Source organism: Pteropus medius, unplaced genomic scaffold, assembly GCF_902729225.1.
Source record: "Pteropus medius unplaced genomic scaffold, Ma_sr-lr_union100, whole genome shotgun sequence".
Classification (NCBI taxonomy): domain Eukaryota; kingdom Metazoa; phylum Chordata; class Mammalia; order Chiroptera; family Pteropodidae; genus Pteropus; species Pteropus medius.
This window is the reverse complement of record NW_024340693.1, coordinates 2,911,962-2,933,000: the sequence shown is the minus strand read 5'-3', so window position 1 is coordinate 2,933,000 and position 21,039 is coordinate 2,911,962. Positions and strand designations below refer to the sequence as shown.

Here is a 21,039-nt window from a genome sequence, read left to right as displayed (position 1 = left end):
CCGGCCTCCACTTTGCTCTCCATCCCTTCCCAGCTGAGTGTCTGTAGAAAACGCTCTACTTCGCTCAACCTGAGTTTCTTCGTTGTGGACAAGGAGGTGCACCTGTATGTCCTCTGAGGTCTCTCGCAGGGTGCGAGACCATCTACCTGAGTTTGGTTCTCGTCAGAGTAACACGCAGACTCAGGTATGGTTAATCATTTGTTAAATAGTTCAGTTTTCAGTTTGGAGAAACACCTACTGCACAGAGTGCATACAAGAAAGGTTTGCATTGTATGAATTATTTTCCCATTTGAAACCCCGAATCTCGCTCAAATGGCTTTCCAACCCATATTGCACTGAAGTATCTTGTTTGTTCCATTAACTATGCACAGAGTCAACTGGGGAACCGTTGTTATTAATTTCAATGGAAAGCTAAAATGCAGTTCATTTTCTATAATTGCAGGCCCGCGGTCTAAAGAGCCAGCAAAAGCTTTTAATCTGAGGCATTTTCAGAGGAGTATGATCAGAATTACATTGAACATCTTTTGAAGGTCCATAATTATGAAAACCTCAATAACATTGACATTCAAAGAGCTCTATATGGAGATGCTAAACTCACATGCTGTGGACGAGCCAAATTGCCGTCGTAGTTAGTTAGGACGGAGAAACGCGCGTGGGGACGGTGGGCAATGCCTGCACGTCTTGCTTTTCCATTTCACGCCGACGAGTCGGGTACTTGGTACACACTGGGGGAGCATCCCCGCTCCCGCGCGCCCGTGAGATTCTGGCAGCCTCAGCCTCAGCGAGTCAGCCCTTCCCGCCTGGGCCGGGCTCACACCTGCTTCCCGGGCCGGGCCGGGCCGGGGGGCGCCGCGGAGCACGTGAGGGTGGCGCGCCCTCCGGCCAGCAGAGGGCGCCAGAGCGCGCCCCGTGCCCCCGCCTCTGCCCGAGCTCGCGGGCCCCGCCGCTCCGGCCAGTCCCCCCTTGTCACCGACGAGGCCCGAGCGCAAGCGTTTGGTCAGGGCTGGCATCCGTCGGTCGCCATGCCGTGAGAAGAGAGCCCCAAAGAGGAAGGGCAGGGACCCCGAGCAGCCACGCCGAGCCGCCCCGGCCCCGGCCCAGGCTAACGTGCCCGCACCGCGACTCCGACAGGTGGCGCGGAGATGGCGGGAGGTCGCGCGCGGGAGGGGACACGTCCGCTTTCGGGCGAGACGGCGATCCGTGCCGCAGGCACAGCGGGCGCGCGGCGGGGCCAGCGCAGAGACGGGGCGGGGCGTCCGCCCGGCCCCCCGTGCGGCGCTGACGCCTGGCGCGGGGACCACGGAGGCGCGGGCGGAGCAGAGATGGAGCCATTCACTCCCACGGGAAGCAGTCCGGGAAGGCTGCGGGGAGGCAGTGGGCGGTGAATGAGAGAGAGGTCAGCGGGGGAGGGAGGCAGAGGGCGCAGATGCGGCAGGAACAGGGACAAATCCCGGGCGGGGCTGGAGGTTGGGGCCAGTGGGGGATGGATCCTCTGTACATGTGAGTCGGGCTAACAAATCTGGACTTTATTCAGAGGCCATGAGGAACCGCAGCGGTTTGAGAGCTGGAGAGCGACGTGGTCAGACGTGCAATTTACCAGGTCCACCAGGGCCATGGCTGTCGCCTTAGGAGGGGGCAGTTTTACCACCGAGGGGCTCGGGAGATAGTGAAGCAAACACACACACACACACACACACACACACACACACACACACACTCTGCACTCCTTGATCCCACGTGGTCCCTGGAGGACTATCCTCAGCTGTGCCTTTGGGTGGAGGGAAGAAATATTAGAATTCTATTAATTTTTTCCTAAAAACTAAAAACAGAAAACTCTACAAGTAGTTTAAAAACAGACTGGTGCTGGCACCCTCCATCACTCTGAATGTCAAAGTTACCCATTATGTGGTGGGTGAGATAAGTCATTAAACAGGGGTGGAAGGGATGGGGAGTGTCGGAGGAAACCCCCACATCTCCATTTGTTTCCAACATGTGACTTATTGTAGTTTGTATGTGTCTAAGGATTTTATTATTTAGCGTTAACTAAATTAAACCTTGAAAAAATAAATAGGGGGCTTTAAAAAAAGATCACTGCAAAGAAATGGCTGATTGACAATCTCAGTAATGAAAGCATCAATGAACACAGAGATAATGGCTGGGCCGAGGCCTCTGCTGCTGCTCGGAGGGACCCTCGCCATCCACGCCACAAGGAAGGGACAGTGAGGGTCTGATCACATCTGACAGTCTTAGGTCACTGGCACGTATTTTAGAAGAGCCGACGAGCCCATCATTTCAAGAAAAAGATGCTTTAACGATAAAGGAGAAAATAATTGTTGTTTTTCCCCAGAAGGAATGTTATTGGGAGAGTGTTTCGAACATGGAATGTTTCTTATTGTTATGCCATTTTCGTTGTCAAAAGAGTTAGGCCAATAGTTGCAGCCTATAAAAACACGCGCACGAAGTTGAAACAGAATTTTCCCATTATATGAGAACCTACCAAATTGCTTTACAATGTGTCAGAACCGCTTGTCCAAAATGTAAAATTGTGAAGCCTTTTGATTTGCATGCAAAAACGGACTGACATCAGAGAAGGTGAAAATTTGCCAGCTCAGTTTTAACAGCAGAGTTTGTATGATTGGTAGACGGTCACAGAAATGCGTATGTGGCCTGGCCAACAATACACTTTTCCCATGGGATGGACCAGTCTCGGAGGAGTATCTTATTCGTCTGCGACAGCCAAGTACCACTGTAAACTAAATTCTAGAACCAGTCCCTCCAGATACTGTATCACAAAATGAAAAATTAAGTTTCAAAAAAAAATAATGATGCACAGACAACTGGATTGCTCTAAAACTTATTAATAAATACTTCAGTGAGATTTTTATACTTTTAACAAGCTAAAACCATTTAAAATGTTTATCTTTTCCTGACTTTTCTTATTTTCATATTTTGTTTTATATTGAGTCTCTATATTGGTAGTCATATATAATTAATAAATTCATATTCGTACATCGGGGGGGGGAGTCTCGTAATTCTTTACTGAGGGGGTACATGCTCTTAAAGTCTGAAGGACCTGCCTGATGAACGCACGGTTTGTGTCATTTCTGAGATTTCCCCCAAGGGCATACCTGCCTGGCCCTCCCCACACCCCAGGTGCTGGCAGCCCTTGAGAAGGTCCCCCTGGCTTGCCTTTGTTCTTTTTTTGTATTCTTGGTGGGAAGAATCTCGGGCGCCCGCCTGGGGCAAGCGAGGAACAGGATCTCTGGACCTCTTGGAACAAGAAGGCTGTTCTGGAAACAGATGGTCTGGGAAGAGGCACGAAGCCTAGCGGGACACATGTGAAAATAAGGGATGAGGTCGTTGTTACTGTCCTCTCGACTTAGCGCAAGATGGAAAGACAAGGGGGCTGATGGGAGGAGAGTAGGGAGGGGTGGGGAGGTCCCATGCCATCTACGGGGACCTGGACCACACGCCGTTTTCAGCTGGCACATCTCCTGCAAAGGGCGGGTGTTGATTTGGTACCTTCTCTGTGGCATTACCTTGGGGGATCGAAAGAAACAGCAAAGCCCGGAGCCCGCAGTACTTCTGCCAAGGCAAGGCCACCACGCAGGAGACAGTGCGGGACAATAAAAATAAAATGGAACCTGGGAGAGGCCCGCACCGAAGCTCAGGACGTGAGACGCCCTTTGTGGGGGTGGGGGCTGTAAGCCGAGCACTGAGGGGAGACTGCCCTGCCGGTGGGGCGGGGCGGGGAGCTGGGGCGCAGGAATCATAGAGAAGAATGAGAAGAATGGAAATGAACGCCAGCCCTCTGGAACCAGGGCCCCCGCTCCCTGGTGTGTGACAACAGTCAGACACTTGAAATTCAGCCACGAACACCTCGAAAACCCAGCCAAATGCAACAGAGAAGAGCTGTGGGAACGAGATAGAAAGATACGGAGACGTGTGGTTAAAAGCGGTGCAGGTTTCAGCCCAGTGGCAGCGAGGTGAAGCGGACAGGGCAGGACGCGGGGCCGGGCGGGGACAGTGGGGGAGGCAGGCTGGGGACTCCGGGGGTTTTCATTTAGACCGGACTGCGTCTGTCAACCCCTCGGACACCCACCCTGTGCAAAGCCCTGTGGGTACGGCAGTGACGAAGACGATTCTGATTCTGCCCCTGGCCACGTGTTTACGTGACGGGCCGAGCAGGGGTCCCCCTGCTACTGGTGGGGTAAGCCTGCGTCTTGCCCCCGAATCCAGTGTCCTCGAAGAGGCCTGCGGGCCCCAGGCCAGTATGACCCGACCTCGGCGAGGGCAGGGCCACCGGCCTGCATTTGCAGATCGGGCATTTCGTCCACGATACATGGTGTTTCTAAGAAGATTTTTCTCATATTTACTTCTTAAAAAGAGGAAATTTCATCTGCAGGATCATGTGCAAACAGCTGTGCTTGGACTATTGTTCGTATCACGAAGCAGCAAGGAACAAATGAGCATGGGGCGGATCGCAAACTCTGTCCGGGTGGCAGGAACCGTCCCGGGGGTGGCGGGCGGGGGGCCTGGTTCCGCTTTAGCGGCCGGCTCCCTGGAGCACCCACTGCCCAGCCGCATCGGGCGGTGACGGGAGAATTGTGACAAAAAGGAGGCCAATGTCAGGCGGGAAGGCAAAGGCAAAGGCAGGTTAGAATGTAAACCTCTGACGCCCCGTCAGAGCTCATGCAATCAAAGGGATGGGAGGTCTGGCCGGGGGTCTGGCCAGGGGTCTGGCTGGCCTGGGCATGAACAGGGACAGAATGCAGCACAGTGGGGTCCAAGCCCTGGGAGGTAAGCTCCCTGTGCCTCGGAGACTTGGATAATTGCGATATATAGTTTTGGGGAGCTCATGAGGAGCCAATGGATAAACACATGTGAACACCATCTGGCATATAATCGACTTTCCATAGCTCTTAGTAGCTGTAATGTCAATGAACCATGGCAACTGAAGACGTTTTTCTCAGGTCGCGACGTTGCATTTCTGGAGTTCTCCAAAGCTTTTACTGAGTTTCGATGTCAAGTTCTCCGCATGCGCAGTCTGAATCCTGGGAATCTCTGCTATGACACGCACCGTGCGAGCCAAGAGCAGGACCTGAGAAGACCTGCGACGAAGGTCCCCCGTTTAGAAATTAAAATGCAAAACTGGAAAGTAAGTAGCTCAGGCAGAAAGGATGAGCCGAAATGAGCTGGCGACACTATGACCCAAGAACGCCGATCTTGTTCAAAGTCAAGGAAAGAGTAAGTCAGAACAGGTTCAGCACAGTCTGCAACCTGCAAAGTCCCTACTCAGTAGAACTTGACCTCCTGACCTCCCCAAAGGTCTGGCAGAGCACGACGATAATATTTATTTTCATCTGACTTGGCTACTTACACCGTAAACGTCCCACACGACAGGGGCGTCCTACTCATTTTCACGTTCGTTGAGTGAATGTTTCCTGTGGCGAAGCGGCCGTCGTGGGGAGACCTGGGAAGACGCAGAGAGCCTTCCTTCCTGTGTTTTCAGGATGCGCAGTGTGACCAGGTGGGGTCTGGTGATGGGGAAGGAAGCGGGGGGTGGGGGTTCCGGTTCCTGGGGTGTTTTCCCATTTGCCAGTTACGTGCAAACAAGTCGCTTAACCTCCGTTTTCTTCACTGATCCAATGGGAATAATCTATGCCAAACGGACCTCGTCAAGTTACTATGAGAATCAAATGGAAAATCTGTAATGAATGCGAAAAGTGTGGCAGCGAAACCGTTCATGGCGTCGAATGTTATTAGACAAACGTGGGGGTTATGATGTCACACATTTGTCGGTTGTGCTTCTTGAGCACGTGCAGAAGATAAAAACGAGCAAATCTGCCTGGAAACGAAGCCAGAGCAGGTCGGCGAAAATAAATCAGTCACCTTCTTGTGTTTCTTGTACAGACGCATTGTACCGATTTCAAAGTCTTGGGCTCTGGATGATGACGGCTTCTTTTTTTTTTTCTCGCATCCAAACTTCTTTTGTTGCTCGGCTGCTACTGTGCTCTCCCTATAATGGGAGATTCCAAACATTCCCTTATTCCCCTGTATTTCCTTATCCCAGCTTTTCTTTTGGTTTGCTGGAAGGTTCGAAAGCCGATTCCAGGAACCACGTCATTTCATCCCCAAATATTAGCACATTCCACCCAAGCTCTTGCAACAGCATCCTGGGGACACCTCAGCTTCCCCTCCTTAACCCTTTGGCCGGGGTCTTCCCAGCTCCACCTCGCTGTGCGAGCTCTTCTCTCAAGAGTCATCGAGGTCGTAAGCCAGAGACCGTGTCTCAATTCTCACCCTCAGCTTCTCCGCAGCTTCTGACACTGCTGAATTTAAACCAGCTCGCGTTTTGCACAAACGCCACGTCCCGGCGCCGTTAGGTGTGGGGGCGGCTGCAAACTCGGACCTTGGAGGAGCTCACAGCCATGCAGGGGAGACTCTGGGTCAGCGGCGCTGGAACGCCTTGCTGCGGCTGGCGTTTGGGCCGGGTTTGGACGGGCTGACAAGGCTTGATGGGCTGCAAGAGCTCAGGGCCACGTCTGGGGCAGGTGACTCGCTTACGTGATTAAGGTGCGTGGCAGAACCTGCTCATTAGCGCGTCGTGTTGAGGACACGCACGCTGTTGAGAGTGAACAGAAGGGTGGCATTCAGAGGGACGTGTAAGAGCAGACGACGCACCCACCGTGTGACCCTTGGTGATTCCCAGGCATGAGGAGGTGCGGACGGTGTGTGCACACGTAAGTACAGCTGTCACCCGCTTAGTGCCATGTGTCACCCACTTCATCGGCACAGTTCCTAAAACCGGCAACTACCTAGCGAGGTATTACTATTCTTACTTTACGGGTAAGGACGCTGAGGATCAGAGAGGCTCAATCAACTGCCCCAGGTCTCTCAGGCTAGTAAGTGGCAGGAGCGGATCTAGACCTGTCTGTCTCTATCTGCCGTGCCGCCCAGCTGACCTCCCTCTAAAACAGTGTCGTGTGTGTGCCGGCATCTGCCAGTGTTTTTGCTACCGAGAAGAAGGACAAAGGACAGGAGTCCAGCAAGCGTGCCATTCCCCAGCTCGATGTGCACGGAAGCCAACAGCATGGCACTGACTTTCGAGAAAAGGAAGCAGCTTTATTGCGAAGTCAACCAGCAAGGAGACAGGCGTCAGCGCTCAAAACTGTCTCCCGGATCTGGGGTTTCAGCACCAGGCCTTCCTGGACAGCAGAACTGAATGCGTGCTTGCACGTAGGGTCTGGCTGAGGCCTGGTCCTTCGGTTCCGTGTGCGTGTGCACGTGTGTGCGCGTGTGTGCGCGCATGTGGCGGGGGACAGAGGAAGAAGCTTTGGTTCTGGGCGTAATTTGCAACATTTCCTCCTATGCGTATGCTTTGTGCTGTTTTGTTCCGTTGTCTCTGAAAAACAACTGAGTATTTTGTAAGAAACGGGATAGGGCTAGTTGGAGCTGGTTCCGCAGTCACAGTGCAATGAGCCCGGAGCCTGTCGCGCTGGCACAGCCCGAACATGATCACCGCCGAATGGGCGAAAGCTTCCAATGGCCATTCAACAATCCCGCACAATCCGGCAGGCGACAGCGACCCTGGATTCGGCCTCCGATGCCTCCTTAGAGAAGCCCTCTCCGACCGCATCTCACACGGTTCATGTCCATTTAGTGTTCTCCATTTACCTGGCTTTATATTCTTCACAGCGTTTCAGGCCGTCTAAAATTATATTACTTATTTTATTGTTTGTTATTCCCCTCTTTGGAATATGGGCTCGGAGACAGCCGACAACTTAGTCTCGGTGACCGATGGACTCAGCCCCCAGAACAGTGCCTGGCACGTCGTAGATGCTAAAAACATATTTGCTGGGTGAGAGGCGAAGATTATTCAGGAAGCGTTTTGTGCACTGTGCTTGCCCAATATTCATTTAAAATATCAAAAGTAATAGGTGGAGAGAGAGTTTTCCTCTCAGTTTCCACACTCCAGCTGAGGAGAGAGACAGGGACAAGTTATACTAACAAAGCAATCACAGTGAGACTCACCCATCCGTGGAAAAGCCTGCAGCGAAGTAGCGAGGTGTAGATGAGATGTCGCAGCCGTGGCTCCTATACCGGAAGCATGGGTTCTGTGGGTTCCGGCCCATGGGGGAAGACTAGCGGGGTGTGGGGACTGGGCTGGGACAAGGACAGCGTGTCCTTTGGAACGACTTAGGAGAGGAGACAAAAACTCATTTTCCTTAAACGTTTACGCGTTACCCACAGCAAGCAAGCTTCACTGCTGTGCGCTCGCCAGCCCCCACAGGCGCCCGCCTACCTCAGCACGGGCTGGGGTCCCACGACGGTGACAGGCCAGGCGAGGGCCCGACTCCAACGAGGAAGGGAACAGGCAAATGTGCACGGCTGTTCTGGGGCGTCGCTGACTTGGGTGTCGGCTGGTGGGAGAGGGTCACAGTCACAGCTCTGTGACTCGGCACAGCCCAGGACCCAAAACCTTCTTGGGTTGGTTCTAGAGTTTGAGGGAGAGAAAACTTTTTAATAAAATCCAGGCAAAGTAAAGAAAAATGATTTTTGGCAGCTGCCTGCATCCTCAGAACCTCATCCACCGGAGCCCAGGCGAGAGAGGTCTTTCTAACGCGACTTCTTGACCTGGCGGTCAGCCCGTGGGCAACCCCAGGGTGGGCTGTGCTAGGTTCACCTTGAAACTGAAAACGATTGAGCACACAAGGCCATGACAGACGCAGGTTTGCGGAACAGCCCAGCTTCAAAGCGTCACTTGCGGGCGAGCGAACGGAGCCTGGATGGACGACTTTAAGTGGCCGGCATGCAGTCGCCAGGGCTGCGGCCGCCAGCTCCGCGTGGGAGGCACACGCTCCGCCACGTGCAAGGGGCCGGCAGGCCTCCCGGGGCTGGTCCTTTACTCCCACGCGTGATTACGATTCAGCATCTCTGACCTCAGGCACTTCACAGCCAGTAGGCACTGCGCTTCCACGTAGGACTTTACTTCTAAAGAGCTCTTGTGTTGCCATAGAAATTAATTGGTTGCACAGTTAAATGGAATAGATTTGCACTGTGAAATGGCAAAAGAGCTTTTGAATAAGGACCCTGAGGAGTTGAAGCCCTGCCTTCAGCAGGCAGAGAAGAGACTTAAAGAGAGAAAGCTCAGCTATGAATGCCTGGCCAGCGACCGGACAGCGGCTTGCGAGGCCCGTATAATCCATACGGGTTTATCGCCAAAATGTGGCCAAATGGAAGATGGTCTGGATTACGAAAGATAAAGTTAGGTGTTACAGAGCGGTTCAGAGCCCATCGACGCATCGTGCACACACACAGCGCGAAACAAATTCTCACTTAAATGGTGACCTGGGGGAGAAACACGTCGGCTGGACGTGTCTGGGTGTTCTCACAGTGCTTCGGGCGACTCGAAGATGGGACACTTAAGTATCCCGCACTCCGTCTGTCAATATGTTAATTTAAGATACCTATTCTTTGTGGAAGGTGCCAAGTTAACGTCTACTGTAAGCACTCAGATTCTAAGGTAGTTAAGTCTGAGTTCACGGGGCTCCGCGCCACCGTAGCGTGGGAGCTCGAGTCGGGAGGAACTCGGCGTCGTGCCCCGAGCAGCTGACACTTGGGTTGGTGGCCGCCGAATGTAATTTTGACCCGCCGTGTTTTTGCCCACAGCTTCACGTATTGGGGGAACCACAAAGAATAGCAACCGAGTTTGAGAAATGGAGCCCTGGAAAATAAGAAGTCGCTTTAGTGACCCCCAAACGGCTGAGAAGCGGGCAGCAAGACGGTGACGATGTCGCCGCGTCCCGCGCTTTTATGGAATCTCGCCGGTATCTGGACGGCGACGCCAGCTCCCACACTGTCCGGGTCGCCACGTTGCCATTTGTTCCTCTGTGGCCTTGTTTCCCACACGCTGTTTGTGGGATGTTCCTATAGAGAACTACCTGTATTTGACATAGTTCAGAAACTAACTCTAAACAAATCTCGACGGTCATAAAACGATGATAATAGTAATAATGACTAAGTGGAGAAAAAGACAAAGAAACTGTTAATACTAGCCAACGCGTCAGACTGCAGGGCGACTGGGGTCTCAGGTCCCCACAGGGTACAGAGGGAGGACAAAGAGGACGACTGGTCAGCCTAAGACTTTATGTCAAATGTGCACAAAGGAAAACTCACGAGTAACCACTGCACGAACAGAAAGGGCCTTAGAATTCAGTAGAAGCAAGAGTCACGCACAGAGAGGCAGGATAAGTTGAAAGCACACGTCAGATGGAAGGAAAAAGCACAATCGTCACAACGAGGTAAGTGGACAACGCTTGGCAGAAGAAGAAGTTTCAAAAGGAGATAAAAACGGAATCCGCTGTTTGTGCATCTGTCTACGTCATTACGAACTGCGGTTTATCACGTTTTTACAGAGCTGAAGACAGAAGCCACGGGCCGTGAGGAGGTATCTGCGCCCACTCGGTATTGATATCCAGAGTAAAAAAACATCCTATAAATCAGTAAGAGAAATGCGAACAGCCTATTAGAGAGTGGTCACCACGGAAGCTCCTGGAATGGCCAGTAAACATGTGAGAAGGCACCGGATTCACCGGTGCTCAGGAAATGCGAATGGAAACCACGCGAGATGCCATCTCGACCCCTTCGCTCCGACAAAGCCAGATGTTGGCGAGAACGTGGGACAACGGAGACCCGCTTTTAAAGAAAGAAATGTGCTCCTGATAGTCTGCTCCCTTCCTGCCCTTCCCCCACGAGGCCCCCTTATGCGGCACCAGGGTCCCCCTCACTTCCCAGCAGCCTGGATATAAAGGGAGGGAGAGCGGACGCCCCACTGACAATTGCAGGCTGTGCACAGCGACTTCTGTTCAGAGTGCAGTGTGTGGGGAGACCCGACAAAGCCTTGAGTGACCAAGGCCAACATCGACAGTCGCAAATCGCGTCGACGGTACACAGACTCCATGCGACATGAGGAAAAGGGCTCTTTGCCTTGACGATCTTGCTCCCAAGTCCCGTGACCTCGGTCTCACCCCGAGAAAAAGGAACAGATTCCAGGCGTTAGGCAGAAAGAGGTCAGAGCCGTGGCAGATGGGAACGTAAAGGACGGAGGTTGGGCACAGGGCGGGCGAGTCCCTGGCGAGCGGGGAGTGGAGGTAGGAGGGGCGAGGTGGCCGTGGGACATGCAGGGGAGGCCCGGGGGGACGCCATGAGCCCGCGCAGGGGCAGCGCCTCGGGTGTGGGAGCCTGCAGGACTCAGCGGGACGGCAGAACCCTCTGGAAACCCGGTTAGGGGTCAGACACAGAGGCCGTGGTGAGAACTTGTTACTAAGAAATCAGGAGACAACCTTCTCCTGACTAACTATATATATATTTTTTTTAAATGCAGGGAATGATCAAAGCTCTAACAAAGTAGAAGCCACCATCTCGGGGCCTCCTGGCCTGGTAAGTGCTGGGACAGGGAAAGGGTGAGGACACCTGCGCCGCTGTCCCCCAGAAACACGAGGGGGGCCCCGCGTGTCATTCACAATCTCCCAGCAACCACCCTTAAACAAAGTGACAAGAAACGGGAGGGACTGATTTTGACACTCTACTTCGTGGAATCCAGTGCGTCCCAGGCATCGCCGTTTTGACGTGCAGCACGAGTGACACTTCGGGGACTTGGCCGCCGCGCGTCTAGGGTACTGCGGAGGTGACAGGCAGCCCTGGGGGGGAGGGGTCGTGCGCGTCCTGCCGCGGGAGTGGGGATGAGCGGGGGGACCCGCGGCCCTGGGCTGTCACGCTCGGGATCTGCGTCGACGGAAGTGAGGGTCGCACACGGAGTCAACATCCGCAAGGCGCCTGACAGAAAGGGTGACGTTTATTCCCATCTGCAATGATCGCCGCGCCACTGTGTCAACATATCTGAAAATCCTGAAATAATTTAAACCGAAGGCACAGAACAAATCGAGATATTTCACCATTTAAGCGTCAAATGACAAAATTCAAATATTTCAACAATAACAATAAATTATGAACAAGTTGCCATCACCAAATATCATCCTGACCAAAAGCTATAGAGTCTTTTGTAATAACACTGAATTAACTGAAGCAGATTTCAAGATTCCCATGATAAAAATAATATTGAAAAAAATTTCTTCTTTCAAAATACTCATTATACCACTGGATTCAACGAAAGTATTTCATATATAAGAAAGTAGTAGTTAGGATATTTGCTGATGGATGGTCTTCCCACCAAAACGACGCAGTCTTACAAAACGTTTTATAAAACAGCAAAGTTGGTTACAAAATTCTATTTGGGGCGCAGGAAAAAAACTTGTTCCGTGTCGATTAGAATATCAAAGCATTTCGGTATCAAAGTGCTTCATGGCCAGTCATAACAGCAATGTACTGGATGGGCCGCCCCCCACCGCCACTGTACCCGGGAACAGTCCAGCTAAGGGGTTGAACGAGTTAGTAACAATTATTGTCGCCATTTCTTATTTATTCAAAAGAGATCTGTTTGAAAAAATCATGATCAAACTGGCATAATCAGTGACACGGTACAGGAACACTAAACCCCAGCACTGCGATTGCTAAGTTTGAAAATGAGTGGTCACACTTCATGACATACTGTGGTATTCTGAAGTACATTCTCTGATCATCGATACCATCTGTTACAGAGGTCACTCGTAAATTAGCTCAGATTCTGAACTAGGTTGCTAACGAACCGTGTTTCAAGTATGCATAATATTAATAAGGTGGGGGTATTTTTCTCTCAGTCATTTCTTTATACGTTCTTCCAAATGAAGAACCATATTGAATAAAAGAGAAACAAAATGGGCTGGTCATAGTTTTCAAAAAACATTTCAAAAATATGAAATAGTCTGGTGACCAAAAACTAATTGAAAGATAGATATTAACATCTAAAACCTACTATTTCAGATTTAAAAAAACAAAAAAAACCAAAAAACCCCACAGAACTTCTCAGACTTTGTCTTGAAATCATTAAGTTCATAATTAAAGAAATAATGGGGAAAAGTAAGGGTTTCTAAAATACTCAAGAGTCTGATCAGAATAAAAAAAGTCTACCTTCACCTACTTAGCTGCGACACGAGTGTGTATTTAATAGCAACATGGTTTTGCCTTTATCATCTAGTTTAATTGCATAATAAATCACAAAAACATTTCCAGCCAAGTTTGCTGATAGAAGGATAATATAAACTCTAGAAAATGATTGTTAGCAAAAACTGCTTCGAAATTCTCCTACATAAGAAAACATTCCTTTGGAAAGGAATCTTTAATGCTTTTGGACTATTCAAGTAAATGCAGCCTTTACCATCCCCAGCACTAACCTATAATTATCTCTCAAATTCTGGATCACATTATCTTTTATTCTCTACTGTTCTAATAATGGTACGTTATTTTGTATATATCTCTTTAGTGGTATCAGACTTACGTCTTCATTATCTATGAGTACTGGGAGATTACGGCAGAAATAAAATAAGCCAGAAAAATCACCTTATAGACTACACGAAGTTGTGAGATGTTGGCACCAATGACGAACGGGAAAGGGTGACCATCTAAACTTAAAACGTGTCCATTCACGGCGCTGGCGGCGCCAGTGACAGCAGATGCCACGGCTGCTGTTTTCACTGGTACCCGTCTTGGGGCGTGTGTAACGCATCTTAGGATTCAGTGGGTGAAAACGCAGCCACCGGAAGTCCTCTAATCCAGCTGGCTGGGTCACAGTTTGGACAGTTCGTTCATTATGACAAGTCACATTCTGAAAATCTGAACTCACGGGGTTAGTGGAAGACTGTGTCCGAGCTCCGAGAAATGTGGCTAATCGGAGGAAAACCACTTAAATGGCAACGAACGGATACCCAGTGGTTTTGGGCCCTGCAAATACCAGCTGTGTCAGCAGCTCGTAACAACCAGAAACACAACAACACGAAAGGGTTTTCTTTCCAGAACCTAAAAAAGGAAGATGCTGACTCCGAACCAATTTCAAAATCTACACCAGGCTGCCAGGCCAGCAAATAACGGTCAGAGTGACTTTGTTCCTTTGCTCCTTCAACATGGGGACGAGCGCGGAGTGGCTCATGCCCACCGTCGAGAGGCCATTCACCGCCACGATCATGTCCCCACACCTGGACAGGGACAGGCAGACAGAAACAGAAACAGAAACAGACTGTCACTGCTTGCATGCATTAAAACGTTATCCTGAGATTTGTTTAGCATGAAAATCACAGTTTCACTTGACCGTCAACATGATTAGGGTTTATTATCAACTCTGAGAAACAAGCGGGGTGACTTTTTAAGCCTCTATCGGCCAATCGAGGACACCCCTGTGCCAACCTCTCCTGTGACTGGCGGGTGATTTCAAGGGCAAGCAGAATAATTTTCACATCAGCTTAAGCAACATAGAATTAGGTGAAGAAATCTGCCGCCTCCTTTAAAAATACCAAATAATGCATTTGGAGGGGGTGGCTTATTATTTTGACTGTTACTTCTCTCTTCATTCTTAGAGCTGATACAATTGAGGCTTCAGTTAAATTGAGAATAAGACGCACACCTCATCTTCCATTGGCTACTGAGGCCTGCTGCCCTCCAAACAGAATTATCGCAAATGGATAACGGACCTGAAGACCTTTCTGTTTTATAAGATTTGGGGTTTTTAGTTTATAATATGAATATGCTATTTTATTGTTAGCCACTTCCATTTCTTTTTGGAAACAGGTGAAATGCAAATTATAAGCCAATTCGTTGAGACCCAAACCGGTTGGGTGATTGAGCCTAGAGAACAGTCCATTCATTTCCCCCTACCCTTTCCTTGTAAAATCATGCTTTCCACCTTATAAACGAATCTAGGACTGACTTGGAGCGTAACCTGATGGACTTTTCACAATATCGTTTATAGTATAAACCTGCCATTTGTGCGGCATTCTATGTAAAACGTCAACATTAACTTTTTAAGAACTAGGCACTAAGAACTTAGAATCACCCATTTTCTCTCTGTTTGTATAATCTCTTGACGTAACACCTCTGTCTTTCTGCCCAGCGGTGACGACTGGCAGAGGGGTGACCGGGAGGGCGATGCAGCCGGATGGCCGTGGGTTTGCATGGCGGTCGGCCACCCTCAGCTATGTGACCGCAGCAAGTCCCTTAACCTTTCTATGCCCGTTATCTCGTTTATAAACCAGGAGTAACAACACCAAAAAAAAACCTCATAGGTTAAGAAAATTCAATAACACAATCGCGAGCACTTCACACTGTGGCGGCACACTGAAGACTGTCACATAGTCATTCATCGAGTATTTACTGAGCCCCCCACGTGGAGCCTGCATACATGTAATGCTGGGCAGACGTCAGTTCTGGGAGAAAAACAGAAAGAATGCAGAGCCATCTAACGACAGGACTGGGTGGTGTGAACACTGCTCTGAGCTAGTGATCACTTCACAGTGACTCCGATCTGATGGCTCCGTGTCAGCCCTGTCATCAGATTAGCCAAACGCAGCTAGGAGTGGCAAGGTGACAAAGGTGACGCTTCGGTCTAGGTCAAGGCTGGCTAAGTCTTCCTGCAAAGGGCCACATGGTAAACAAGGATTTTAGGCTTAGCGAATCACGCAGGCTCTGTCATGGCTCAGCTCTGCCACTACGGCTCAGAAGGAGCCTCGGATGACATGGCAATGAGTGAGCGTGGCCACGTTCCAATAAAACTTTATTCGGAAGAACAGACGACAGGCTGAATTTGGAGCTGAGCCCGGTCTAGGTCGTGTCCATCACAACAAACCTGAATCACACCAGTCAATACACAAGACTCACTTCAATCTTCCGTCATAATAAGCCGGAGTTCCCAAGACGATGGTTTTAATGAAGAAAGGCTGATTGGTGTGGTTTTCTTCATATCCGCCAACGATACTGAAGCCCCAGCTCCCCAGGTAGCTTCTGCGTAGAACGATATCATGGCAGCTGTGGAGGGAACTGTCAACAAACACAGAAACCGAGACCCCGTTAGCGCGACGGCGACCACAGCCCGTTCGTCATGGTCCCAGCCCCACCCTGCTGTTTCATTTCCTTCCGAATGTGTGGTCCGGACAGTCCATTTTCTAGCACAGGTGTAGTCCCGGGCAGACTTGAATTTAACTTGTTTTATCATCTCTTGCCAAGTGAATACACAGTCACGCAAGCGGCCTAAATAAACTTGCTTATAAGTTACACCTCAGAAATCGGCCCGAAGGCCTGTATTTGCTCAGTGCACTGCCAGCGAGGTCCTCCAATCTGACATCCTCCTGTATCTTCGAAATGTGCATCTACAAAAGGTGACATGAAGAGGTCTAGCGCTGCTGATCCCAGCACCCGATGCAAGAAGCGAAGGGGCAGAACAGCTCCCCCAAAATGTAAGATCGCTGTCTCCACGTGAGCCGGTAAGATCTGTGCTTTCCGCCTTCACTTCAAATTCTGTCGTTTTAAGGGACACATTTAAGGGATTGACAAAGTAGGAAACTCGATCTGGAAAACACTTAACCGCTCCCACCCCCGTTAATATAACGAACACCGAGATGCTACAGTCAAAACGCTGCTGTCTAGGGAGGAAGAAAAAAATTCTACTTACACGTCCATAACTCATGGATTTGGGAACAAGCAGGAAGCAAAAACTAAAGTAAAAATGGGAGGGGAAAAAAAAAACCCTAAAAGATACAGAAAAAAATCTCTCTTTATAAGAAATACTTTTCATGTTTAGGTAAAACTGGATGAAGGGGCATCCAAGGCGAGGTTTCCTGTATCCCATCTATTAAAAAGAATTCTTAACAAAGCCGATTCTATGAAGGGATACGCGGCACGCTAGAACTTCTAAACGGTCTGATTTCCTAGCTCGCTGATGCCTTTCAAAGGGCTTCTGGGTTGGAGCTGGGTGCCATGCATTGGCCTGTTTTTTTTTTCTTTCAGAAAAGTGTAGGTTATTTTCATTACTGGAATCTTCTGCAAAAAACAAAGAGACCAAACGAAAACAAAACAAATGAGGGGTTGTCTGGCACAGCCCCAGTAAACTCAGTGGCAACGCCTTCGTTTTCAGGAAAAGCAGGCTGCAACCCCACGGGGTGTGAAACCGGCTTAAAGCATCACCTGCGGCCGCCGAGCAGCTGCCTTGGCTGGTGCACACAGGTCTGCATGCGACACACATCTCCGAGAAGCCAGGGGGCAGTGGCTTTTATTGACAGGTATCCTTTCCATATGGGGCTCAAAAATAGATGTTACTAAACTGAGTATTTCTCATCTAAAACCACTGTTATGCTTCTTGGCACACCAGAAAATGCTCTGAACCCAAGGGGTAAAATGCTCTGACCCCAAAACTAGACAGGGATAACAGATGAGGAAGGCCAAGGGCGGCCCCGGCTCGACAGCGTGCCTCCAGGGCACGGCTGGTCTCTGTCACAGCGTCGGTGCTGTGTGGACCCTCTGGGCAACCGCATGGAAGGAGGAGACGTGCTACCCACTGGTGTCTGCAGGGATGTGTCTGACTTCTGGGTTTGAACTGACAGGTCACAGTATCAGGCTGAGTATCTGACAAGATCGGTGAGGGTCCCTTTGATGGCCACAAATTCACCAATTAGACAGCAGGTCTGTAGGTGTTTAATAGCAACTGCTTAAATCTATGTTGACTTTTCAATGGGGAAAAAAAATCAATCAGTTTTGGTCATGGAATAAACAGATATGAAGTAGTTAAGTCATCTTTGTCATCAAAAAATCTCTCTCCACAAGGTCCGCATAAAGTACTTTATAAACCATGCGGCACTACACAAATTCTAATTATCATCACACGTTTATTCCAAATGAAGCTAAGTGGCTCTTTTTATTTTAAGGATTTAAGAGTCAAAATGTTCCATCACAGTTCAGTTTTAGGGTTTTTTATATATTAAGGATCTAAACTACTTTGGAAATAAAGACAGTAATACACACTGCTCCTACCTCAGTATCAAACTAAGCAAATCGCCTGGAGGTGCCAGATGCTTCGTGCCCAGGGGACACTGACCAGCTTCGGAAAGCCTCGGCTGGCGGCTCGGCCACGAAGCGGCAAATTCTCGGAAGGGCCTGAGCGAGAGGTGAGCGCCCAGCCTCATGGTTCGCCGGCTCACGGGCCTTAACGGAACCGGACAGATGGTTTCATTCGCTTTTATAAACGGGTCTGTCCTCTTTAGCTTAGCTCTTATTATCAACTTTTCCTTTTAAAATATAACCTGAGAAAACTTACCATGTTCTTTTGTCACTTGATTTGATGCTACTTTTTTATCAAACTAAAGCATCTTTCCCCCTCGGTGAGTGAATGTACTGGGTTAGGCGCTAAGGAATGTTGTAATGATGATTATTTCATAAGACAAGAAAAAAGCTGTCTGTACCTTGGAAGGCCGAGCCACATGACCCAAGATGGGGACCAGTTGGCATCGTACTCGTTTTCGCTGAAGGTGCTGGGCTGCTCGTCGGTGGCCGGGGTGGCCTCCTCCACCACCTGGACCTCCAGTGCTTTAAGAGCAACGGCGGGGGACGCGGCACTGGCCTTCAGCATAGCGACGGCCTCGCTGTGACTCAAGTTGGTCAAGTCAATGCCGTTGATATTTAACAAAATGTCACCTGTTCCAATGACGAGACACGAAAAATGAGCCGAGGGATCAAGTGATTATTTCCCGGTGATTCTATTTGTAAACTAGTCAATAAAAGTTAGTTCCAATGACTCGGATAAGGTAAAAGACCATTATTTACTTCTTTGTAATTTTTATAACACCGAGAACAAAATCCAACGAACGAAAAGCATTCCAAAACAATTCAATAATTTTGAATACTTTCACAGTATATAGGAAAAGGTGTGGCTTGAAGTACTGTGATTCGACTGGAGTCGGCAATCACGGGCTCTGATTTAGCTGGGTGCGGGCCCTGGCAAGGTCATTCCCCTTTCTTTGGGCTTCAGTGATTCCTATTGTTCTTTCCAATTCGAAAAGTCTTTGATCCTTTGCTCTTGGAAATGAATTTTTAATCTATTCTGCTTTATCTTTTCCCAGTTTTATATATTAAGACAGCTCTACACAGTTCATTCGAAGCAAATATATCAGAATACATGAAGAGAGGATATCTTTGGGCGTACACGGAGAAATGCAAATTGTGATTTGAACATCTTCTCTCGTTGGAGCGAAAAAAAAGTGTGTGTTCCTCTATCAAGTGACGGAACAATAAAGGGCAAAGAGGATTAAATAAAAGGTTGGGGAGGAAAGGGTTACTGTGTAGGCAGCACACGCATCTGTACCAAGAAAGCCTACAGAAAATCCCCCTCTCCCGATTTATCGCTTCTTTTTCAGATTAAAGCAAAACATTCTCATTGCAGAAAATTTAGAAAACGTAATAAATAACAAGGAAATAAAATCATTCTCGATTCGACATCTGGACAAATAACTTTGAAAAAAAGGCAGCTTTATGAAGATATAATTCATTCAGTTCATTCATTTAAAGTTCTAATTTTATGGTTTTTAATACAGTCACGGAGTTGTGCGACCATCACACCTCATTGTTAGATCACCCCCCAAAACTGTGGCCATCAGCAGTCACTTTCCCTCCCCCGGTCCTAAGCAATCACTAAGCTCCTTTCTCTCTCTGTAGATTTGCCTCATGTGGGCACTTCATATAAATGGAACCATATGTGGTCTTTTGTGACTGGCTTCTTTCTGTAGGCATAATGTTTTCAAGGCTCATCTATACTGTAGCTTGTGTCAGTACTTCATTCCTTTTCATTGCCAAATAATATTCCATACCACAACATGCCACACTCTGCTGATCCTCATTCGGTAATTGACATTTGGGTTGTTTCTGCTTTTTGGTTATTATGAAAATTACTACTATGAACCTTAAGGCACAAGTTTTTGTGTGGCGATTATGTTTTAATTTCTGCTCCTTCTTCTTCTTAAAGAAGTCCCTTTAGCGTGGGGACCGCAGGTCACGGGGTCCGGGCGGGGTGCGCGCACCGCGCGTCCACCGCGCTGCCCGGGAGACCCGCTGGCGTCAGTTTCCATATTCTTTACGTTTACAAAGAGGAGAAGAGGTGGCGACTGTTCAAGAGCCTCTCTTACCTCTCTTGATCCTGCCGTCGCGCGCAAGGCAGCCGTGAGGGGGTACGCTGGTCACAAAGATGGGCAGCTCGCCACTCCTGCCGCCCCGGCCGCCGGCCACTGTCATCCCCAGGGACTCGCTTGGCGCCTTCTTCACGGTGATGTGCTTCTCTTGGCACGTAACACACTGGGTAAGATCCTAAATCGCCAGAGGAGATATTTATTGCACAGATTCACTGAGATGAGAGACACGCGGTGAAGAAAGCTTCCGCTAAAGTAGACGTACGTGGCGATCAGAAGTCATTTTTTTCTTTAAATCACTATAGAACTGAAAGCGATACACAGTTCCTCAAAATACAAACAGGACACTAACCACCGTGGGTCACAATGTCAAGCTCTGAACCACCGCCTTTGCTGGGACTATTTATGGAACTGAAACATCAGGGCTGTGGACACGGGAGGTCAAGGCAGTGTATAATTACCTTGCGATCCAAGATATGATCAAGATATAATAATGCACTTAAGATTCTGAAAACAAGCCAATTAATTTTCTTCCATCTTTCTCCCTAGTCTCCAACAGTACAAAAGTAAAATGTGGATTTTGCTAACTGCTAGAAAAAACCTACAGAGCTACCTTCTGATTCTGCCTGACAAGGATTATCCGAATACCCAATCATGAAGCGAGTGCACATCTACATTTAAAACCTCCATGAGAAGCTAAAAGGATAAGAAATAACTGAATTTTTGAAGATGTTAATGACAGAAAAATAAATTCCCAATAAACTATATTCTCAGGGAAAAGCATTTTTTACTGACATTTATTACTGCTACTTATTACTGAGACACTCCCGGAAGTAAAAAAAAAAAATAAAAGATTTACAACATCACTTTCCTTCTGAATTAGAATTCAATAAAAAACAAGGTGTATATATCCGATATTAACATTAAAATAGCAATAACATTTATC

At 48.9% G+C, this 21,039-nt stretch overlaps 1 protein-coding gene and 1 long non-coding RNA gene across 2 annotated transcripts in view; one reads left to right on the top strand and one right to left on the bottom strand.

Moving 5' to 3' along the window:
- Nucleotides 1-866: 866 nt before the first annotated feature.
- On the top strand, nucleotides 867-12,296 carry LOC120602573 (uncharacterized). Its single transcript, XR_005652796.1, has 2 exons — nucleotides 867-1,131; nucleotides 11,387-12,296. It is a non-coding gene; the product is annotated as an uncharacterized LOC120602573 (long non-coding RNA).
- The window catches only part of LNX2 (ligand of numb-protein X 2), a 54,403-nt gene continuing 45,203 nt past the window's right edge, over nucleotides 11,840-21,039 (bottom strand). The window contains exons 9-10 of the mRNA XM_039862848.1: nucleotides 15,805-15,963; nucleotides 11,840-14,129 (exon numbers count right to left, since the gene is read on the bottom strand). Of these exons, the coding sequence (XP_039718782.1) occupies nucleotides 13,994-14,129; nucleotides 15,805-15,963 (295 nt within the window). The 3' untranslated portion in view covers nucleotides 11,840-13,993. The remainder of the gene's footprint in view (nucleotides 14,130-15,804; nucleotides 15,964-21,039) is intronic.